The sequence below is a fragment of the Colias croceus genome, chromosome 9, assembly GCF_905220415.1.
Source record: "Colias croceus chromosome 9, ilColCroc2.1".
Classification (NCBI taxonomy): domain Eukaryota; kingdom Metazoa; phylum Arthropoda; class Insecta; order Lepidoptera; family Pieridae; genus Colias; species Colias croceus.
The window spans coordinates 8,018,169-8,040,750 of NC_059545.1; the positions used below are offsets into that span (position 1 = coordinate 8,018,169).

A 22,582-nucleotide genomic window follows, 5' to 3' on the forward strand; every position below is an offset into this window, starting at 1 on the left:
CCTAAGTAGATAGACCGCTGACATATTCATTGTTATATAGTTCATTTTTCTATTGCACAATTTGGTCTATAAAATAATTTAATGCGTTGAAATGGTTAGTCTTTAGCTCAATTCGTTCGTATCGCCAAGATTTCGTTCAGACTAGACTCGATTATCATGCGGCTACACTATGTACATAAATCTATTATAAAATTAAAGACCCAATTTTGTATAGTACCAGCTAACTTAGTTCATGAATGAAGCACGCATACACTTGTATATATAGAAATATCTGTTTTATGTAGTTAAGTATTTTTTATCGTAAAAATGCGTAATAGAAAGAAAGTATTTCATAGCTTAGAAAAGAATCGAATTGGGTCTAATTCATAGTGATGAGACGTCTAAATTGAAGTAAATCTAAAAGGAATATGTGATCTCAGTTCTCTATATATTATATTAATCTGGTATAAATATATTTTATACATATTACGATGGTTATAATTTGTGTATAGGAATACTGTGATACAGTAATATGAAAAGGAAATATTTATAAAATAATTCGATCGATTATTGATCATTTGGTGATTTAACGAAATCATATTGGCACAGAAAGTCAAACACAGCATGTGTGAATAGGGACTTACTTAAAATATACTAATCGTGCACAATAATCTTTTACGAAATTTTCAAAAACAATGACAGTACTGACTATTTTTGGTATCGATAGATCGATATTTTTGACCCACTGCGCAAGGAGGCTAATCGTATTTGATTATGTATTTTAACATCTTAAGTACTGTGCACGATTAGTAAATAATAAAGACCAATTAAGAATGAGACTTGCTCACTTAATACCATCTCTATTCACACATTATAAAGACGCACGTAATAATATATTTTGATCGGATTATATTAAAATTACTTTATTCAGGAACGTTACTAATTACAACAAACTAACAAATTATATACACCAATTTTGTTATATTTACATTGATCGAATGACGGAATTAATAATAATAATTTAATAATGAATATAAAATCGTGCTTTCAGATATATAAATTATATTGATCAATAAAATTATTAATTTCTATTAATATGTATAATATGCTAATTTTCACGTTTAAAAAAATTAAAAACATGCAATAATAATATTGGCCCCCGGGCTTTAAAATAAAGTCAATCTTTCCACGAATTTAGAAGTACAATAAAATTCATAGATCAACAATAATAAAACCCTACAAAATATATATCTAAACGCACTATCCTATTCATATGAAGCATTTAAATTGTAATTTATAACATCAATCCCGCGTAAGATCACAGCCAACTGCGTTAGGATTGCGTGTTACAAATGCTAAAAATAACTTAGTCCACGTATTAACCGGTTTCTAATGGACTGATCAAGCTTTGCACGCATCTTCGCTTACAATATAGTATAGATATAGAAATCATGTTTAAAAGGGACTTTTGATTTTCAATTTTACGCTCAGCATTGGTCAAAAACATTTCCTCGTAAACTTTTAACAAGATAATTCCATTTTAGACAAAAAGCTGTCATTTCTATGACTATATTAATCAATTGAATTCTCATTTTATGAACCTAACTAAATAATTCTATATAGGGGCATTAATTAGAAAATAATAACTGCGTTAAAAACAACCGACTTCAAACTTGCACTTGCAACATTTACAAATACAGACAAAAATGCTCATAAAATAAAAACTACTGGGCCTATCCGAATAAAAATTTTATGGGACCAATTCGACACAAATCATCGCATCGGACAAAAAAAGAATCACGTAAATCGGTTCAGAAACCTCGGAGTAATCGGTGTACATACATTAAAAAAAAAACATACCGGCCGAATTGATAACCTCCTCCTTTTTTAAAGTCGGTTAATAAAACTAACTACACAATTGAAAAATCCATCAAATATGAAAATATATCATACTATCGCCTCAAAGCCTGATCAGCTACGTCTAAACAAAAAAACGAGCCAATGATTGAAGCATCTCCCGTAAATAAACTTAACTAAGGCAGCATTGTGGTTACGAACTTATCACTATTATAATAATGTGCTCGTTAAAATTATAACAAACATTCAGGACCCTACACTCAGTCTTACACACGAGTGAACACACAGTCACAAGCTTACACGTAAATTATTCGATAGCTGATGGAGCATGGTATAAAACGTGATAATTCGAATAAAATAACGATTTATTTAAAAAATATCGATGGATAAACTAAAAATGAATGAAATTGTAGGTCTCATAGTACATTCGGACCCGTTTAAATGTAAGTTCATTTAAAAATAGTCGCGTCTCTTTCTTATATTTCAAAGGACACGAGATAGAAATACATTTATACTCTTTACTCTTAGTAAGATATTCTAGAACAGGCCCTAAGTACTCATCGACGTCTTAAAGTTACCCATAAACAAGTACATTTTTTCCTACAACATTAACACATAGACAAAGTATATTATCGCGTTTTATGTAAAGCCATGTGTTCACGAATATTTAAAAAGAAAAAAACCGTGCAATAATCGAAAATAAATTAACATTTGTGCATTGTCAGTGTTCACTGCGCTCTTATAAATTCGATATCTACGTTTATCATTTACGTAACTGCATCAATGCAAATACAACGAACGTCCATTAAATCTTATAATAATTATTATAAGTCGAATTATTAAACACGTGAATGCTTTACGTTGCAACTTATTTCGTGATAATCCCGTAAATATACACTAATCAAGCATATATGTAAAGACGAAGGACAATTTCAAATTGTCGCGATTTTCTATGCCATTGCATGGCGTCACGATAAAAATACAAATTTGGCTCGATAACAAACATTTTTGTTAGTATGAAAACACCACCTAGCAATAGTGTGAATAATAATTATTGCCAATGTATCACTACTTACTATGAGCTACCCACAATCCGAAAACAACCGAGTTATACACAAAGGCTTATCGTTAATTGTTAATAATGTCCCAGTTACAACTAAACCCTATCAATTTTAACATTTAAATTGACTAAGTAATAAGTCTACGCTTTTTTTAGTACACTTGGGTAATAAACCAAATGGTGCATTTTTTGTATGATTTTTTAACACTTAAAAGCTACATATATCAGCTGATTCGAAACTTATATTAAGGACATTCGCGCGTTCTCGGGCACAAGGAATAATTTACATCCACATTGCGTACAAATCGAAGTAACAACATTAGGTGAGATCAGACAATTTTAGTGTTTAATGCGAACACAATAAAGACCAGCGATTAAAACGATTTTCACACAATTAATTGCGTATTACGCATTTTAACTTCACGATATATCCACACTTATTTATTGGACGAGATAGTGGACACGAAAAAGCAATAAAAATCTATTTATCGCTGATTTTTATAAATGTATACAAAAACGGCGATGCTTAGCACGTACCAACACAAATATTCATAGACTTTAAATTCAGCACATCTAACATTAAGAGTAGTAAAACTTTCGCGATGAAAATTTCAATAACAAAACGATAGATTGTGGATTTAGAATAATAATATTAAAAACAGACGTTCACGAGAGACCAACGGCCGGATAACATATATTTCAACAATTACAACAATATTATACAATCTGTAGCGTCACACCCTTGTCCATATCACATGTTTAGGCACATTCCATACAACACCGTATTACACCACGATTTCAAACACATTCAAAACACTGGCCACTATTCTTTTACAAACACATAAATGAAGAAAAAAATAATAATTCCTTTTTCAAATCGCAATATGCTTCGCAAAAAAATTAACAGGCGATATTTTTTACAAATGTATACGACAAGGCAACCAAATAAAGTTCATTTACAGCTAACCATACCGACATTCTTTGTAATTATAATAATTACGTGTCGTGGACGCTTCAAACCAAAAAAGGTAGCAGTCTATTGCTTAGAAAAGCAAAGAAAAAAAGTAAATTTAATGCATTGAAAACGCGGTATAATTCCAACAGAGCACCATATCCGTCTCCTACTATCAACAATATCGAGTAAATAATTCCATTTCTCATTGAAAATGCATCCTGGTATCATCAGGTATGTTATGTACATACGAATTTTTCACAAACTATGTACAATTTTGACTGTTTCAACTTTCAACACACTTTCCTGTAATCCCATCTTTGTACTTTCTAATTTATAACCATTTCGACACTCGACCCGAAATTTTTTTATATTTTTTTTTTACACTTTATAGCACAACATTCATGCCGCAACCTCCAGTTATAAATATACACAGATGATTTATTTACAAAAACCGACAGAGTCAGGACAGCACTCATAAATAATAATAAAAAAAACTAGAAATTAAAACAACAAACACCCCCCAATAGTATGTACACAAATTTCATATCCGAATATAGATTATAAATTTTACAGTTTAAAAATCAAAATGTCGCCATTTTGTACTTTATACACGGAAATATATACACACTAGCTAAGTAATAATTACAAGCATCCAAATGTTCAATGTACAGGAAATTTTGAAACGGAAAAATCACACTTAACCATTCTATAGTATCGTAATTTTACCGGATGAAAACATAAATAGTCTATTTTACACATACATTTTCGTTGTGCTGTTTTGTAGGCACAATATAATTTTCGACAGCACTCAACTACAATTCATTGGCAATCGAAATATACAAATAAACCGCGATTAAAATGGTACTCCAGCACTTATTTACATTAAGTTATTTATACACAAATCACTGAGTCTTAGGTCTCATTTTTAGGATTTCCAAGTTGTGAAATATAGGATATTCTCCATATACAGTTCCGTGTGGACAGCCACTCGCGCTATTCGAGTCATAATACCTGAAAAATAAAAATGTATGAGTACAATTTGTATTTTAATGTTGTATAACATATTGTGATTGATTGTATACTCAGTTCTGTTTGTCCTCAAAATGTTTTATTTTTATAGAACATTCAGAGACGAAAAATAATAGCATCATTGTAAATTGTAAACTTGGATGAAATATACCTGTTTTCAAATTTATAATAGTAACAACGGCTTATCAATTTGAAACTTGGATAAATATACTTTTAATGTAAAGATTTTAACGTAGCAATAGAAAAATTAATTGACAAAACCTATACATAATAATAATGATATTTAAAAATATTCAATTTCATTTTCAAATTAGGTTCTGCACTTGCCTAGTAAAGGCTTCCTTACAGGAAAGAAGAAAAGACGCTAGCTCAAATTTTAACCCACCATGAAATTGAAAAGTAACTAATTTCAATCGTCAACCCGACACATTATTATATTCTAAACAGATTAGTACACACCGCGACTGGCTGCCCAACGAGTACACTTCTATTCCGGCTTGCCCGCAGGCCTGTTGTGAGCTGGCAGCGTATCCTGTCTCCTGTACATCAGCAGGTACGGCATCCGTGGGGGCTTCGGCTTCAGCACTTGGGCATCCGTCACTTGGGTCACCGTGGAGTCATCGTACCTGAAATTGAATGTGCTTTATGTAGTACGGATTGTTGTATCGTGGTTAAAGAGTGTATTTTGTGTGTGTACTCAGTTGTGGTTGACCTCATTGCGTTATATTATAATATAACATTCAGAGACGAAAAATAATAGCATCATTGTAAATAATTATGTAATAGAGTATGCTTAATTAATCAAAATTGATTTTATATTAAATTTATGAACTGTTTAAAACATTATGTATCTAAAACTTTATTCCTTCTCCTTACCAATAGCTATGTTGCTACTTTTCATAGAACTCCATAATAAATAATAATTTTGGCAAAATCCTTTGTAACGAAATTAATTTTATAGTAGAGCCATTTTAATAGGCAACATTTGACAGTTCAACTAAATTCAACAACGTAACCTAGTAACGACGACATAGAATAACATGATATTTCGTTATGTTAGATCTGCACATTTGCTTAACTTTTTTCAATTACGATTACATATTTATAATAATAATGACCGATAGAAGTAATTTTAAGATTTCATTTTACTGATAAACCATTCTAAACATAATAAACAATTTCTGACTTGAAGAACTGACGTCGCTACAATTTTGTGTCATTAAACCTTTTTCTAAAAATCGAAATCTGACATCTAGAATCGAATGCATTGATTACTTGTGAATAAAAATCATCATAAATTAGTAAATTCGATTGACAAATGTATCAAATCCGTATCGATTAATTCACTTTAGGGCCGATTTTTCAATGCCCAGATAAACAGCTAGATAGACTTTATTCTTCAGGTAACAAAATATTCAATTTTTCAATAGACGAATAGGACTTATCTATCGAATAACTACGTTATTTGAGGAATAAATCTATCTGCTGCTCCAACGGCCAGATAGCGTGCTATTCGACGATTAGACGTTTGAGTTGACAACTGACGCGTCAAATTTGGGATATTTTCGTATGTAATAACATAGAGCGTAGAATTTTTACAATAAAGCCTCTTTCTATAAAATAATTATCAATTAAAATCATATTGAAATTGATGTTTTTGATAGTACCTACTGATGATCATGCCATTGAAAATTTGCCGGACGCTGCCTTTATGTCGTTTCCATCGTAAAATATATAAATTTTAACACAAATTTAATCAAAACTCTTTACTCGAATCAAAACAATAATCAACAATCATAGAACACAAGATAAACTTAAAATGCACTCCTGACGTGAGTCATAATGACGGTTGTTGACATATTGCAAGTTGACTCTATCCCGCTCTAACCTGACTAATTTAATATGTTTGTTTCGCCACTCCAAGAGCAGCGCTGCCAATATGGAAATATTTGGTCAGATAGTTATTCATCAAATAAATCACGATTGAAAAATAGGCGAGCCGTTATGAGTTAGATAAGCAATTGAATAAATCTATTCGAGGGGTAGTTATTAGACTGTTTATCTGGGCATTGAAAAATCGGCCCTTAATCGATTTTTTGAAGCAGGTTACCTCTCTTCGAAGATAAAATTGATAGACGTCAAATGTTGCCTATTAAATTGGCTCGACTATAATAAGACCATCATAGTAAAACTTATTTTCTATTTGTTTAATGTCTAATGAGATAATGCATAGCTTGTGCTCGTACTAATATCAAAATTTTTACTTTATTTGTAATAACATATAAAGTAACAATGTTATACCTGATCCAGCCGGCTTGTCCATGATAAGTATCAGTCAGGTAGTGCCCCTTGACAGCCTCCACTCCCTCGTGGTACACCACAGCGAATAGTTTATATAGACGCTGCTTTGATGTGTATTTGGACGACATTATTTCTGAAAATGTTAAAATTTACCATATTAGATTAATTTTCACAATATTGACTATATTTCAATATTATTTCATGACTAATGTCTTATTCGTGTGTTGTTAAATGATTTGATTCTTTATCAGCACCTGAAATTTTGCAGTAACATCTATGAAACATACTATTTTATATTTTAGAGGTATAGCATTTATGTAAGTTGATTTGTTACGTCGTTTTAATTACACTCAGTTATGGCTTACAGCCTTATAGCATCAGGATTATGCAATTGCTAATCCAGTTTATCATCTTGCGTGATTACATAAACTACTACCATGTCACAAAACCCATTATAATACATTCTTTTAGTTAAATTTGCTCTTTTGAAAAGCGTGTTTTACACTATCAGTACGTAAGCATTAAACCAAGTCTTTTTTCACAGATTTGTGTCCGTTGTCTGTATGCTTAGATCTTTAAAAATTAAAGTATCGCAATTGATTTTGATGAGGTATTTTATTAGATAGGAATGGTTCTTGAGGAAGGTCTGTAATATAATTTGTTATGTTTCTTACGAGGCGAATGAAGCCGCGGGCGGATAGCTAGTTAAAAAAATAAAATACTCACTAGGATCGATCTTCAGATCAATCGGGAAGTCAATGTTCTTGACGATCTTGGCCGTGTGTCCCTCCGAGTCCAATTGGAAGCACTTAAGATGTAACAGTAGAACAACTGGTAGTTGTTCCAGGGATAGCTGTTGCCATGCGTCTGACACTCCTTCCAGTGTGTCCTTGCCTGCTAGCAGTTCTAGGGCATCTTTCACTGTTGTGGATCGCTGGAAAGGGAAATATGTTTTGTAAGTTTTTAATTGTTATTGAAGGGTAAGTTGATGTATGTAATTTTAAACACATATTCATCAATGTCCAAATAATTATGTACATTTCAATGTCAACATCTATAATATAGTTCAGCTTATATAGAATAAAAAAAAGTACTGCACACATAATATGTTAACATCTTTTTTTACATTGTTATTAATTGTATCATTTACACAAGTAGGCAATTGCTGTAGATTTTTCGGCGCTGGCGACAAGTCTGTAGAAAAACCTGCGAGTGAACGTGTTGGATATCGGTACGTAGCGCGGTTCATGCGGCGCGGCACTTGCCGTCTGGAGACACGAGTGTCCTTTTTTTATAGAGTGTGGTCTGAAGGTACAGCTGAAATGTCTATGACCTATGCCTATGACGAGTCTATGACCGTGCGAGCTTGTCCGCAAGCTGTTGCTAATATACAGTAGAATCCTTTTATAGTGACATGTCGTTTATTGTGACCAAAGTTTAATAAATTGTCCGGTTATACATAGTGACTGAAATGATTTCTAACACTTTTGACAGTGTTTGGGAGAATTATGTGATATCCGACGATGTACGGCGCTCACGCCTTTTTTTGTTTTTTGTCTCAATGTGTAGTTATCTTTTCTTAGTTATTTTTTATCTGTATTGAAATAAATACATACTAACAAAAACAGGAGATTGTTTATTTTCTACAAAATGTTTTGTATGACGTTCGCTTATTATGACGTGTTTGTGAATTTCCTTCGATGTCATTATAAACGGGTAACAAACAGGCACCTCAATGTCGAGCTGCAGCGTGAAGAAGGGCTGCACCGCGTCGGTGACGTCGTGGTGCGGCGCGCGGTGCAGGCGCAGGCGCGTGCGGCCGCGGAATATGTCCGCCACCGGCGTGCGCCGCGCGCACCAGCGCCGCTCCACCGCGCCGCGGTTGCGCGGGCCCATCACCTGTTCATTCAAATTGAGTATTTGAATAAAAATTTTTTTTGTGCTAAATGGAAAGATTATATATTAGTTTTATAACAAAACTATTTTTTTAATTTTTTTTTTTTTGCAATAATTCAAAAGTTATTTCAAAATAAAAATTAGTCTTTGAATCCAGTACCGAAAACACACCGACAACTCCCGAAGCGTCACCCGGACGCGTGTGACGTCATAATGTTAGTTTTCACACATTGCAGTTGATACAAAAACGTATACAACTATAACATTTTGACGTCACATCTATGGTGACCAGCCATGGCGCGTTTATAGTCACGTGATTTTAATTTAAATTTCATCAATTTTTAATTGCTTATAATTAATTGAATAACATTTTTTTTGAGTTTTTTGCATTAAATATCAATATTATTAATAGTAAAGTTTTAAAATACATGCAAAAAATCAATAATTTTTTTTTATTCAAATACTCAATTGTTTATAATAAGTGAAGTCCCATATCCCCGTAGTGGGGTAAGGGGCAGATGCATTATTTATTTATTTAAACAATTAGATGACAGAGATCCATTAACCCATTGAGCCCCGAGCGGCTCGATCAGACCACGACACAATAGATTTTCTATTGTGTCTGTGATTCCGGGGGCTGAGTTATTAATCCCACCAAAAACATAAATGTAAAAATTGGAGCCGAGTTCAATCGTTGACTTAATTTGCCAAAAAAAGAAATGAGATCTAAATGTGTGCCAAGTTCTGCAGATAGTCCAGAAATTTATTTACAAAGATGTATTAAGTTCTTAGGTTGACTGAAAACTCAATTGTTTTATTTTCCCTTAGAGAACAATGTTTATTCCAAAATATAACTTTTTTAATTTGAATAATATAATTATTTTCACAAAGCAAACAACTAATGACCTATTGAACCCCATAATTTGATGAGGCTAGTTTTTAGAACCTCACAAAATATAAACAGTATGTAAAACTAGCCTCATCAAATTATGGGGTTCAATAGATCATTAGTTGTTTGCTTTGTGGAAATAATTTTAATATTCAAATTAAAAAAGTTATATTTTAGAATAAACATTGTTCTCTAAGGGAAAATAAAACAATTGAGTTTTCAGTCAACCTAAGAACTTAATACATCTTTGTAAATAAATTTCTGGACTATCTGCAGAACTTGGCACACATTTAGATCTCATTTCTTTTTTTGGCAAATTAAGTCAACGATTGAACTCGGCTCCAATTTTTACATTTATGTTTTTGGTGGGATATCATTACTTTTTGTACAGAAAATTACTCTGCAAATTTGATTTACTTTATAAATATAATACTTTTTATATACGATTTTTTTTTCTTGCGGTTTCTCTGTATGGTTTGTTTAGTATTATTTTCTATATTTTCTTGTAGGTATGTTATGAATGTCAGCGCACATTGCCCCGTCATTATCTGCAATTTTTTAAACTCGTTTTCTGTTTAAAAGATTACATGATTTTCTAAACATCCAGCGTGAATTTGTACACACACTATTACCAAGATGCAAAGATCGTTGTAGATTGTAGAAGAATCGTCGCCTTACTCCATGACGTTACGGTATTGCCATGACGCGATCTTGAAATTTTACTCTAAACGCGCCTAAAGATGTTTCACTCATATTAATATTACGCAAATTAAATCATTTCGACCTTCGACGAAGCCTTCTTCCATTACACCATTTATGGTAATTATTTTTGCATGCTTGTATTGGCTAAACATGTTTGTGCTTTATTAATATAATTGTATCACCATTGAATGGGTACCATGTTTAAAGCAAAATAAAGATTTTATTTATTTACTAGCTTCCGCCCGCGACTCCGTCCGCGCGGATGTCGGTCTTTGCGTGGATGGTTTATTTCTCCATTTTGAGTAACTCGGACAATGACATCTTATAAATATCTATTGGACCCAAATACGGCTAGGTCTATAATAATACGCAACGTGTGTTCGCGGTACCTACTACAGAACAACATCTTTGGATAACTGAAAAATTGAGATTAATTTTTTTTCTACGTATTTTTCCAGGATAAAAAGTATCCTATTTTACGCCCAGGATAATAAGGTATAATTATACCAAGTTTCATCGAAATCGAACCGGTAGTTTTCACGTGATGTCTTCACATACAGACAGACAGACAGACAGACAGACAGACAAAAATTTTTTTAATCACATATTTGGGTTTGGTATCGATCCAGTAACACCCCCTGCTAGTTATTTTTTCAATATTTTCAATGTACAGAATGGACCCTTCTACAGATTTATTATAGGTATGTATAGATTTATTTATTTACACTGAAATTAAAACTAAACTAAACACTCATAAATAAAGAATAAATAAATGTGAATATGTAAAATTATATATTATTTTTAACTGTATGAGCAATAAAGGCAATATTTTTATTACAATTTTCTTTTATTTTACGTTTAATAACAGTTTTGAATAAAGAATCATGCAATCGAAGTAATCCGCCCTAGCGATACTAGCGCGAGTGAGTGTGATGTCAGAGGCGCTTCGAATCTACAGATGTTTCGTCCTAAAATATGTAAACTTCAATAATCTATATCTCAGTCATTTATTGATGGATTTCAAAATTTTTTTCGGCCACTGATTAGTTTTGATCTATTTTTTAAGACTAGTAAGGTGAATATACTATTTTCTTTTTTTTTAAACTTTTCCATTTTTCCATACAAACAAAATTTATGTCATTAAAAAAAAATTAAATACAGATAAATTCAGTATTTTCTGATTTTTTCCTTTGTACACTCACTATTACCTAGTTGATTACAAAATTTGAACTTTCTAGGTTATCTGGAAGTGGGTTAGGTTTTGTATATGTCTATAAGTCAGTCAGTCTTAAAAATTGCGATTTTTGGATATTAATATCTACGCAACTGTTTAATCTGTATTTATGAAATTTAAGGTTCTTGTTTATCTTGAGGTCCTCTTGATATGTACCAAATTTGGTTTATATAACTTAAATAGTTTTCGAGTTATAAGGGGGTGAAAAGTGGCTCGAAATGGTTCGTGTAAATATACACACGGCTGCTGCTCGCCAGTTCTCTTCGCTTGAACTCGGCTTGACACGCTGCCGCGTGTCTAGATGTTAGTTCGTGACTTAAAAAGCTAATGTTAGTAGGTAAATATTAAAGTACTACGTGGGCCACACTGAAAGTTTTGCGTAACTAATAAACAAAACAATTTATTTGTCCAATATTATATTTACTACTTTTTAAAGTATTCTCCGCTACATTTAAAACACTTTTTCATCCGTTCAAACCATTTCTGGAAACATGAGGACCATTGGTCCGAGGGTATGTTTTCTGCGTGCTGTTTGAAAGCAACCACGGCCTCTTCTGGCCTCGTAAATGTCGAACCACTCATTGAATCATAGATTTTTGGGAAAAGGAAGAAATCGCAAGGTGCTAGGTTAGGACTGCGTGCGGCATGAGTCACGTGCTCTATTTTTTCAGTAGCCAAAAATGACTTTGTTTTGTTCGCGGTGTGCGCCGAAGAACTGTCATGGTGCAACAAGATGCGACTTCTAGGTCGCTTTTCTCTTATTTTTTTTAAGACATTGGGCAAAAAAATAGTGGTGTACCACTCGGCATTAACAGTCTTTTGTTACTCAAGTGGGATAGTGCAGACAGGATTCGTCTTAGAGAAAAATAATGCAATCATTTGTTTGCCAACCCTTCTCGCCTGCCTCAATTTGGTTGGTTTGCTGTCACTTTCAAACACCCACAAATAATATTGGTGTTTTCTTTCTGGAATATAACCATATATACATATTTCATATCCTGTCACGATATTATACACGGCATTAGAATGTCCGTAATTGTATTTTAATAGCATTTCTTAACACCAATCTACTCGATGTCGTTTTTGTTCTGGAGTGAGTTTGGGAGCAATTCACCGGCAACCAATCTTCCCAACTTTGAAATGTTCATGTAAAATTTTCTGAATTTGTCTCATACCAATCCCCAAATGTCCTCGAATATCCTAATAAGTGATATGGCAATTTTCTTAAATTAGTCGTCTGATGGTAGCCATATTTTCCTCCGTGATCGCAGTTGAGGGTCGACCTTCACGAATTTCATCATGAAGAGAAACACGGCCGCGATGAAATTCAGCATATCAATGCCTTACAGTGCTCAAATAATGTGCTTCCCTCCCAAAAGTATTTTGAAGACGAGCAGTGCAAGCTTTCGGAGAAAGCGAACTTTTAAAATCATCAAAAATCATCGCCCTAAAATTGTTTCGTGTTAGTTCCGTTTTTGCTACGGACAACGAACTTCAACTTGAGATAAAAAAAAATTGACACGAGCTTCCAGCCAAATTTTTTTTTTCCTCAACTTATGAGACTTCATAGGTTAAAAAAATATAACATTCAAAATTCAAACATTTATGGGTGGCTAGAAACGCAAAACTTTTAGTGTGCACTAGGTATCATCAGTTGACGGCGCACCATATGCGTAAACCTGTCGCTTTGAATGGACAAGTTTACGCACAAAGTGTCATATTTATGCATACATCTGTTTCACTGAACGATTTTCTTTAGGGACAAGTAAGTGATTAGCCTTCTGTGTCCTACCAGACTGAGACATTTTTTTTTCTTCGTCTCCACTGGGAATCGAACCCAAGACCCCTCGGTTCTACGCTCACCCGTCAACCACTGTACCAAGGAGGCGGTCAATTGATTATGATACTAGCTGCTAAATACTATAAAGAAGGTGAGTAATTAAGCTTTCTACTGGTGAAAGAATTTTTGAAAATAGTTCAGTGGTTTATGTGTGAAAATATCACAAACAAATAAAATACCAAAACACAATGTTTTTTTAGTTAGTACCTTCAGTCTGGTCGCGATAAAACTAAAAAAACAACTTCAACTTCATTCTGTTTTAACTAATGGATTTTGTATTAAAAAAAACGCATGCAGAGCTAGGTAAATATAAAACTAATCGTATAAACACTATTTTTAATTTAAGTGTATCATTATGTTTTTTTTTTAATTTGTCGAGCAGAACGATTTTTTTTTCTTTATAGTACATTTAAGTGTCCATACCTTCCATTCATCATCATCATCATCCTCTTCAGGAGGCTGCTCTTGTGTGACGACGCCATTTGGTTTGCCATTCGTTTCTTTTGGTTCATCTGGCTCCACCAACTTAATCAGCTGTAATATTACAGGTTTAAATGTTAAATATTTTCGTAGGTCTGTAATTTTTTTTATAAAATTTTTTTAAACAGGACAAGCAAGCAATCTACTGAAAAACTATCACTTGTATAAATTTATAAATTTATAAAGAATAGAAAAAATTCGATCACGAGGCGGGACTTGAACCCGCATCCTTCGCGCCATTCCGGGGCGGATGCCTAACCAACTCAGCCACTCGTGACCCGCCTGAGCAATCGAATTTATTCTATCCTTTCAGTTTTATGTGTCTTAAGGGACACACCGCGCGCCATCTATTGAGATGATTTAACAACCATTTCAACCAATATGAAGCACTTTTCAGTGAATACAATATTGTAACGATGGGACACGACCTTTTCTTGAATTTATATTTTTTGGTTTATATGGCATTCAAATGCTTTATAAATATAAATTAATAAAAAACATAAATTAATAAAATATTAATTTATATTTATAAAGCATTTGAATGCCATAAAAACCAAAAAATATAAACTATCACTTGGTTTTACACAGTATTAATTAATAGTAATAAAAACTTATTTATGTATAATTTTACAAGTTCCCTTACTAGTAATCTAGAGTTTAATAAAAATATAAAAATAACTAAAACCAACCTCAAGCATCTCATCATTCAGCGAGTTGAGCAAACATCCCAGAAACTCTTCAGCGTCCTCTTGCCTGCCCTCCTGTGAGCCAGGGAAGGGTCTCAATGCCCTCAGCACCCGTAGACCAGCAGATCCATCGAGAGGAGGTCCGGCAGGTACGGACACTGTGCTGTTGGTCGCGTCCCCACGCGCGCGCCGGTTCGGACCGGCCAATGGACTGAACTCGTAGCATAGTTCCACCCTGGAACATATTGGTTGTTTGAGGATTGAAACAACATTTTTCACATTGGCTTTAAATGGTAATTTGAGTTGATGTTGTATTATATGGCTGAAAATGATAATAGGGTTTAAAACAAAAAAGTTAAAATGATTGTTATGCTGATATCAAAGAGGAGAGTTTGGAGAAGCAATTAGTTTTGTGTATGATTATATTATTTTATAAACAAGAATCCATGTTACTTCACTACAATAGAATAGATAAGAAAAAATTAATACCAATTTGATAAAAAACCTAAGAATAAAAAACTCAATAGCAAAAAAAATATATACATGTAAAAAACTTGTTTGGAATTTAATGATGATGTTTACAACTTACATTGAATCAATAACAGGCGTGCTAGACTTGCCGCGACGGGTTTGATAAGGAAGTGCCTTCAGCATGTTGTAGAAAGGTGGACAAGCAATCAGCGCTTGTAGGATCGCGTTCACGTAGCAATAGTTCGAACGATTGGTGAGACCACGCGGTAGCAGCGACACGGGCCTGTTGTCCAATGTGTATTTGGCAAGGAATTCTGAAATGTTTAAAAATAATATATTAATTATCTAATTTATTTTAAAGAGATGAACATAAATCGTTATTAAAATATGGAAATACAATATTTACCTCCCATTCTATACGAATTTGGGTCATCACTGAAAGGCGACGGCTGGATAGTCACAGTTGGAGCGGCTTCTTTCTGAATAGGAACTTCGCGAACTTCTGTAGGCGTTTGCGTCGTTGTTGGCTTGGCAGCTGTGGGAGTAGTGCTCATACTGCTAGCAGTATTTACAGATGTTTTCTCTGAGTAGGAAATTGTCGGTTGACTCACTACTGTCGTTGGCGGTTTGGAAACGGGAGTTTTGTCAACTCCGACGCTTTGCAGTGGCGATGCGTCAAAAGGTGGTACTTTTGCAACTGGCTTTTGCACATTAGGAGCCACTGGTGGGGTAACTGTTGTTGGACTGACAGGTTCTTCCACGGGCACAGGGGCTGGCGGAGTCGTCGGTGTTATGCTCGAGGGTTTATTGGAGAAAAGACTCGCCCATGACTTGCCGGGAGCCGGTTGTGGTTGTTGAACAACTGGAGCAGGTGTTGTATCAACCCTATTACGAGGGGTGGGCGGTGGTGGGAAATCAGACGCGGTAGGAGCCGGGGGAGGAGGTTGTGGTACTGGCGGTGGTTCAGGCACTGAAATTGCTTTACGTGAATGCGCGAAGGGTGACTTATTAGTCACAATCAAAGGAGGCCCTTGCGCGTGTAGCGTGATAGAAATCGGCATTGGAGCTTTGCTTGGCGGTAGGGGCGGTTCGCGTTTCACGTGCTCAACAGGTATATTCTTCTCGCCATCAGTATTTTCGCTAGAAGGTGAACGGTTAACCATGCCCTCACGTTTCTGTCTATTTCCGAATGGAGCTTTAGGAGTGGAAACAGATTGTTGTACTGGAACAACAGTAGGTAGTTGCGGTTTTGGCGGCTGCTTTCCCACTGAGAAAGGCGCATTTGGCCCTTTAGCTGCTTTGTTAACAACTGGCGGAAGTTTAGCACCAGCGTTTTGAATGTTAGCAACTGGTGGTGGTGGGTAAGTCTTTGGAATATTTTGAATCTGATTAAGATCTTGTATCTTATTCTCAGGTGTCCAAGCGGGTTTAGTCGGGTCCACTTTACTTGCTGGCGAAATTTTATCACCAGCATTGAGTGGTTTACCATTTGCATCATTAGGCCTGTCTTGTTTTGGACTTCCAGGTCCTTTTGTGATTTTGAGATCTTTCATCGGGAGTGATTCGACGGGACCAGCCGCCGACGTGGTAGCCGTTGATATCACAGGCTGAATCTTCTGATCTTGATTTTTATCATTGTTAAAGTTCTTGTTGTGTTGCCCCTGAACGAAATTTTTCGCGTGCACATTAAATTGATGTGGGGCGGTTTGATGTGGCGGTTGCGGCATCGGCATCGGGGCGGGATGATGTGGTGGCGGAATGAACATCGACGGCATATATTCAACGCCACCTTCGACCGGCGGGCCGTATGGCGGAGCGTAGTGTGCCCCCGCGTAATAAGCTTCGACCGCCTCCTGTTCCATTACCACTTCTTGTGAATATTCATCTGGACCCTTCTCTCCAGCTTCGCCCTCTATTGGGATCGGGTATTCTGGATAGTAAGGTGGATACGGGTAGGGTCCGTACACGAGCGGCTGATACATCGGCAGATGGTATAGAGGTGCGCCTTGAGCTTGAGCAGCGGGATAGTACTGTGGATATTGAACATAGTACGGCGGTTGCGGCTGTGGCGGAGATGGGGGCCGCTTGTTGCGTCTATCGCGCCTGTGGTTCCTTGGCGGGCGGTCGACCTGCTGCTGCGGCACGTACTGCGGCTGCGGCTGGTAGTACTGGCCCATGTAGCCGTGCACGTTGACGTTGGCGGTGACCTGGCTGACGTACACGTTGGGCGGCGCGACGGGCCACTGGTGGTGCGGCGGCGGGTAGGCGGGCGGCTGCGCGTACGGCGGCGGCGGCCCGGCGCGCTGCGGCGAGTGGGGCGCCATCTCGCACTCGCCGCCCGACAGGCTGTCCAGACTGCTCGACACGGTCGGTGGGCCTGCCGTGCTCGATGAACACGATGACACGTCTGACCGTTACAATGATAAAAATTATTCATTGTTCATTAAAACTATTATAAAGGAGAATGTAATATGTATGTAAACAAATTACATCTTATTGCTATATTTATTTATTTAAGCTTTTGGTATAATTACGTATTTGATAAATAACATCTTACATAAATCAAAACAAAGATAAGCTCTAATTAACATTGGACTCAATGTAAATAATTAAATTTAATGGAATTTGTTACTAGTGAATTTAGTTCTCCAAAAAAGAAGTTTCTATTGTTGTATTAGATACATACCTGTAGTAGATTCGGTCCAACCGTTTTGTCCGGCGGACGCGATTTTAGGAGTTTTCTTGAACAGCGCGCACTGCAAACTGCTCAATTCCGCTTCTTTTACATCTGACAAGTCTAGGAACTGATATTCCTGGAAAATGTCACACATACTTATAGATACAAGTTATATGTACAATTATGCCACAACCTTTAACTAATTACATGAAAGTGGAAAACAGATTGATTTAAGCAAAGAATGTGTGCTACATTTTCCAATTTTGCTTTAGAATAGTCAATTCCTTCATAACATTGCTCAGCCAAAGCTTTGCATGTCCATAGATTTCAATAACACATGCTCAGAGAAAAAACATTTGGAAGTGTGTAATTTATGCACTTTTTTTATGAACATCAAGATTGTAACCTTGAAGTTATTACCTGGAACTAATTTGACCACTTAAATTATAATTTATTAATAAAGGAAATGTACCCACAAGAAACAGAGAAAAATACCTGATTTGCAACTTACTTTACTATTATTAATAGTTTTGATCCATATATCTTCCTTTTGCATAATATGAAAGAATGAGACATCTATGTAAATATTGTGAAATATTTGATTCAATAATTTCTTTAAGTTATTCAATTTAGCAATGAGGTTTTCCAATATTTGTAAATATGTATACTGTAGTATGATAAATTCATTGTAATATCTTAATTTGCTTTTAACTTTAAATTACCAAGATCTATATCAGAAAGAAAGAAAGAATGTTTATTTCTCACATCATATTTTATTTTATATATACAAAATTATAGCAACTTTTATGGTAATTCATCCCAAAATCATTAACCATGCCTCCAATGAAAAATTATGCCATCAATTTTTAAAAACCTTATGCCCAACCTTGTCTACTTTCACTTTGCTATTTGCCACACAATACAAAATGTTGAGAATTTTGGATACAATACAATAATCATGCAGCAATGTCTTATGTATGTCTTCAAGTCAGATGTCAAAAAAATATTTTTTCTTGATTCCAAAGAATCTAAAATACCGTTTGTTATAAAACAAAGTAAATAAAACTGAGTGGATCAGAGCACTTCAGTATCTTATTTAATTGTAAGTACTTTATAAGTAAATTGAGTTTTGGAAGCTAGGAAATATGCCAATTTTATCCTGTTTTACACCTCAGTATTACTTTTCAGGTTAATATTCATTATAAAATCATCTTTCTTATATTTGGAATTATGGCGTCAGGCCCTATTAAAAGTATTTAGGATGATATTTAATTATAGCGGTAGTTATTGCTTGTATGTGATTAATTTTCTATGAGTAATTTTTATAACTGCAAATAGAGAAGAAATTCACAATTGAATCAAAGTCCTATTTCTTTTGAGAGATTGGAAAATGGATAGTTTTTTACTCTTTCAAATGAAAACCACTTAACGGATATTGATAATACCCCTATGTACCAGAATAATACACAAGCTTAGATTGTATTCATTTATACTTATATTTGCTTGATAACCCAGCCATTGCTTTAATCTAATTATGTTTTTTTATATCTCCGCAACATTCCAATGAATGTAATACAATAAGACATTATGTTCGTAATTCAGTCAGTCTATATTATGTGATAAAAATACATTTGCTCCACAATACTAGGAAATATACTCTAAAGAAAAGATTATTAGTGTATACAGTAACATAATGTATGAGCCAATATGGCATTTCAAATAGTGACCTATCACCTACTCATTAAGCTTCCTATACATTCTTTCTTTTTATCCATATCTAATTATAGATATTATTGTTTCCATGCTTCTGGGTTCAACTATTTCTGCTTATGAGCAGAACAAACTAAAAATAACAGATGCTCACAATTATTATCATATGGCTAACCAATGTCCAACACATTATAAAAAAAAAAGAAAAAAATACTGAAGTTGTAACCTACATACATTTTCATTATTATTGCATCAGTGTAAAAAGAAACACTGTAATAGATTTCTACAACTGGGTAACCTTGAAAATACCGCAAAATGAACAAGAATGACACTCAATTTATGAACATTGAACTTCTGTCAAATTTATAGGTTACTTGTGTGTCCCCAAATGTAAATCATGATATAATAAGCGTAATAGTAAAAAATATGCTACGTTTGTATCAACATTTAGCATGCAAAAACATTTTCTAAAAAAATTCCTTAGCCGATTTAACAACAACAACAAGTCCGTCTAAGCACATGTGGTTTGTCAAGTAATGCGATGCAATGAAATAGTGAAAATGACATACCTAGAACCCATGTTTACTGATTATTTCCAACACAATCACCGGGACATAAAGCATGATTTTTTCAGCATCTATTTCTCTGTCGTAATTAATACAAAGCTTCAAAATGTGCGGAGCATTTGGAGGACTATAAAATGGCGTAACAACGCTCAGTTGCCGGGTGCCATGTATTGACAAATCAACAAACTTGACTTTGTGTAACCCCAGAAGGAAACATTTACTAATGAAACTATTAACACTTACCTCCCACGTGCACACATTTTCTGGAAAGAGATTTTTTCTAATATAATGGCCAGTTTCAATATCACCAAAACAAGAAACAAAAGCCAAACAAAATTATAAGTATATTGCTGTAATTATATAATGCTTACCGTTTTCATCAAATCCATGGCCTATTACAGAACACCATTACGAATTTTATTGCCTTTTATTACATATGTAAAATTACTGCGGCTTTGTGGAATAAAAATCTTGAAACGGGATGAACGTCGAGGCCATGCACTCACCGACACATAACAGGATGTGACAAATGCCGCGCCATTTTCAATTTTATTTTATGAGCCAATCACAGCGCAATATTCTTAGCATAGACAAAATGAAGAGAGTACATTGCCATTTTGCAGAATGTCCGGAAGCTACGCACAACATTTTATTAATGTATTTTTTTAAAGAGTTAATTTTATGATGTTGTTGGAAAAAAGGTATAAAATAAATACATATTTAATGATTTAATATAGAAACATTGGGCATTGTTTTTACCAACTTGAATAAATACTCTTGATTTATATAAAAGCATTGTCAAAAAGGCCTGTATCACTTTTAAATATTTCTAAATTTTAATAAAATAACGAAAATACTAAAAGGCGGGAATGTGGGCGGGAAGAACAAATGAACAATGAAACCTTAGAATGAAACAAAAAAGGAGTAAGCACAGATATTATACCTATAATAGTTTTTTCTGAATATAAATTTAGACACTAATATTTAGTCTGCGTTAATATTAATTATTATTATTTTAATGATATAAGGACACATTATGCTTAACATTCACGAAGGTTCTTCCAAAATTGCGATTGCGTAGATATGGGCGGCGATGATGTACCGCCTGCTCCTTTGCTGGTTGTCGAATAAAAAAATAAATAAAAAAAAACTAATGGATCTGGCCAAGATCTGGCTCTCCGCTCTGCTGTTGATGTCTGTGATGACTTGATAAGTTGATGGTCACGAGAGTCATTGAACACGTATCAATAATTATTGGTCAATTAATAATTATCATCGGGCAGGAAGAAATCGCCTGTTTTGCAGACTGTGAGGTCTGAGGAGAATATAAAAGTCAACACAATAATATCTTTTGAAATTTAAATCCTAGGAAGTCTGAATAATTTCTTTCCAATTTTTGTCAATTTCTGTTCGTTCTATTTCTACTACAGTACTACTAATGCAAAACCACAAAACACAGCACTTAAAAATTCACATAAAAAAATTACTAAGTACCTAATAGCCATACGTGACCCTCTTTCTCTAAACCATTATTGCCTTGTAAGTGTAGGTACTTAAGAAGAACGCAAGCATCACACTATTATTAAATTTCTGACTCTTCCTATTACGTCAAAAGGACGTCGTCTATACCGTAGTACAGTTTAGGTGAGTCAGTACCTGCCCACGAGTATTAGCAAAGCTCTTATCTCAACAAATATTCGGATTGTTTGTATTGCCGATCTAATTCGTCTTCTACGTGACAATATATCCTAATAATAATGTTTCATCTCGCAAAAATTACTTTTTCTATGCCTATTTATTTTCACTGAAATAAATGTGATTGGTTCTTGATTATTTCTTTTATTGTACTTAGCTATTTGGATGGGGAGATATAATTAGGTAAGAAATCCCTGGAAAGTTAGTGCTTATGATGTAATCAATAATCATGTGTGATGTGAAGTAGAAGTTATTTACCGCGTAAAAAGAATTCTTCCAATATACTTTTGCAATATTAAAATCTTGATTTATATACATACAATTGCGTTGGTTTAGGCATAATAAAAAATTAATTCTTAATGAATAAAAACCTAGGTATCTACTTCTTTATGCGTACCAACGGACATTGTTTTGCAGCGGTCTGTGGTATCATTAACAATGAAAAGGGAAAAATTGATTCGTATACAGATGCTTTTAGATGACGGTATTATAACTGGGATGTTATTCAATATATCGCAACCTGCCAGAAATCCGTAAGTATATTATTAGATGATA

At 34.4% G+C, this 22,582-nt stretch overlaps 1 protein-coding gene across 2 annotated transcripts; it reads right to left on the reverse strand.

Annotated features, from left to right (window-relative positions):
- Positions 1–1,781: 1,781 nt before the first annotated feature.
- Positions 1,782–21,013, reverse strand: LOC123694601 (proline-rich extensin-like protein EPR1). Of its 2 annotated transcripts, XM_045640074.1 has the most exons (12): positions 20,704–21,012; positions 20,576–20,595; positions 18,066–18,192; positions 15,786–17,786; positions 15,498–15,693; positions 14,912–15,143; positions 14,166–14,276; positions 8,913–9,080; positions 7,908–8,115; positions 7,182–7,314; positions 5,340–5,506; positions 1,782–4,862 (listed from the first exon to the last, which is right to left on the reverse strand). In XM_045640074.1, exons 4-11 carry the CDS (start codon positions 17,701–17,703, stop codon positions 5,368–5,370), a joined length of 3,105 nt encoding a protein of 1,034 aa, XP_045496030.1. In that variant the 5' UTR covers positions 17,704–17,786; positions 18,066–18,192; positions 20,576–20,595; positions 20,704–21,012; the 3' UTR covers positions 1,782–4,862; positions 5,340–5,367. The 2 variants fall into 2 exon arrangements, with proteins under 2 accessions (XP_045496030.1, XP_045496029.1); XM_045640073.1 differs by lacking the exon at positions 20,576–20,595 and having other exon boundaries at positions 20,704–21,013.
- Positions 21,014–22,582: the final 1,569 nt, after the last annotated feature.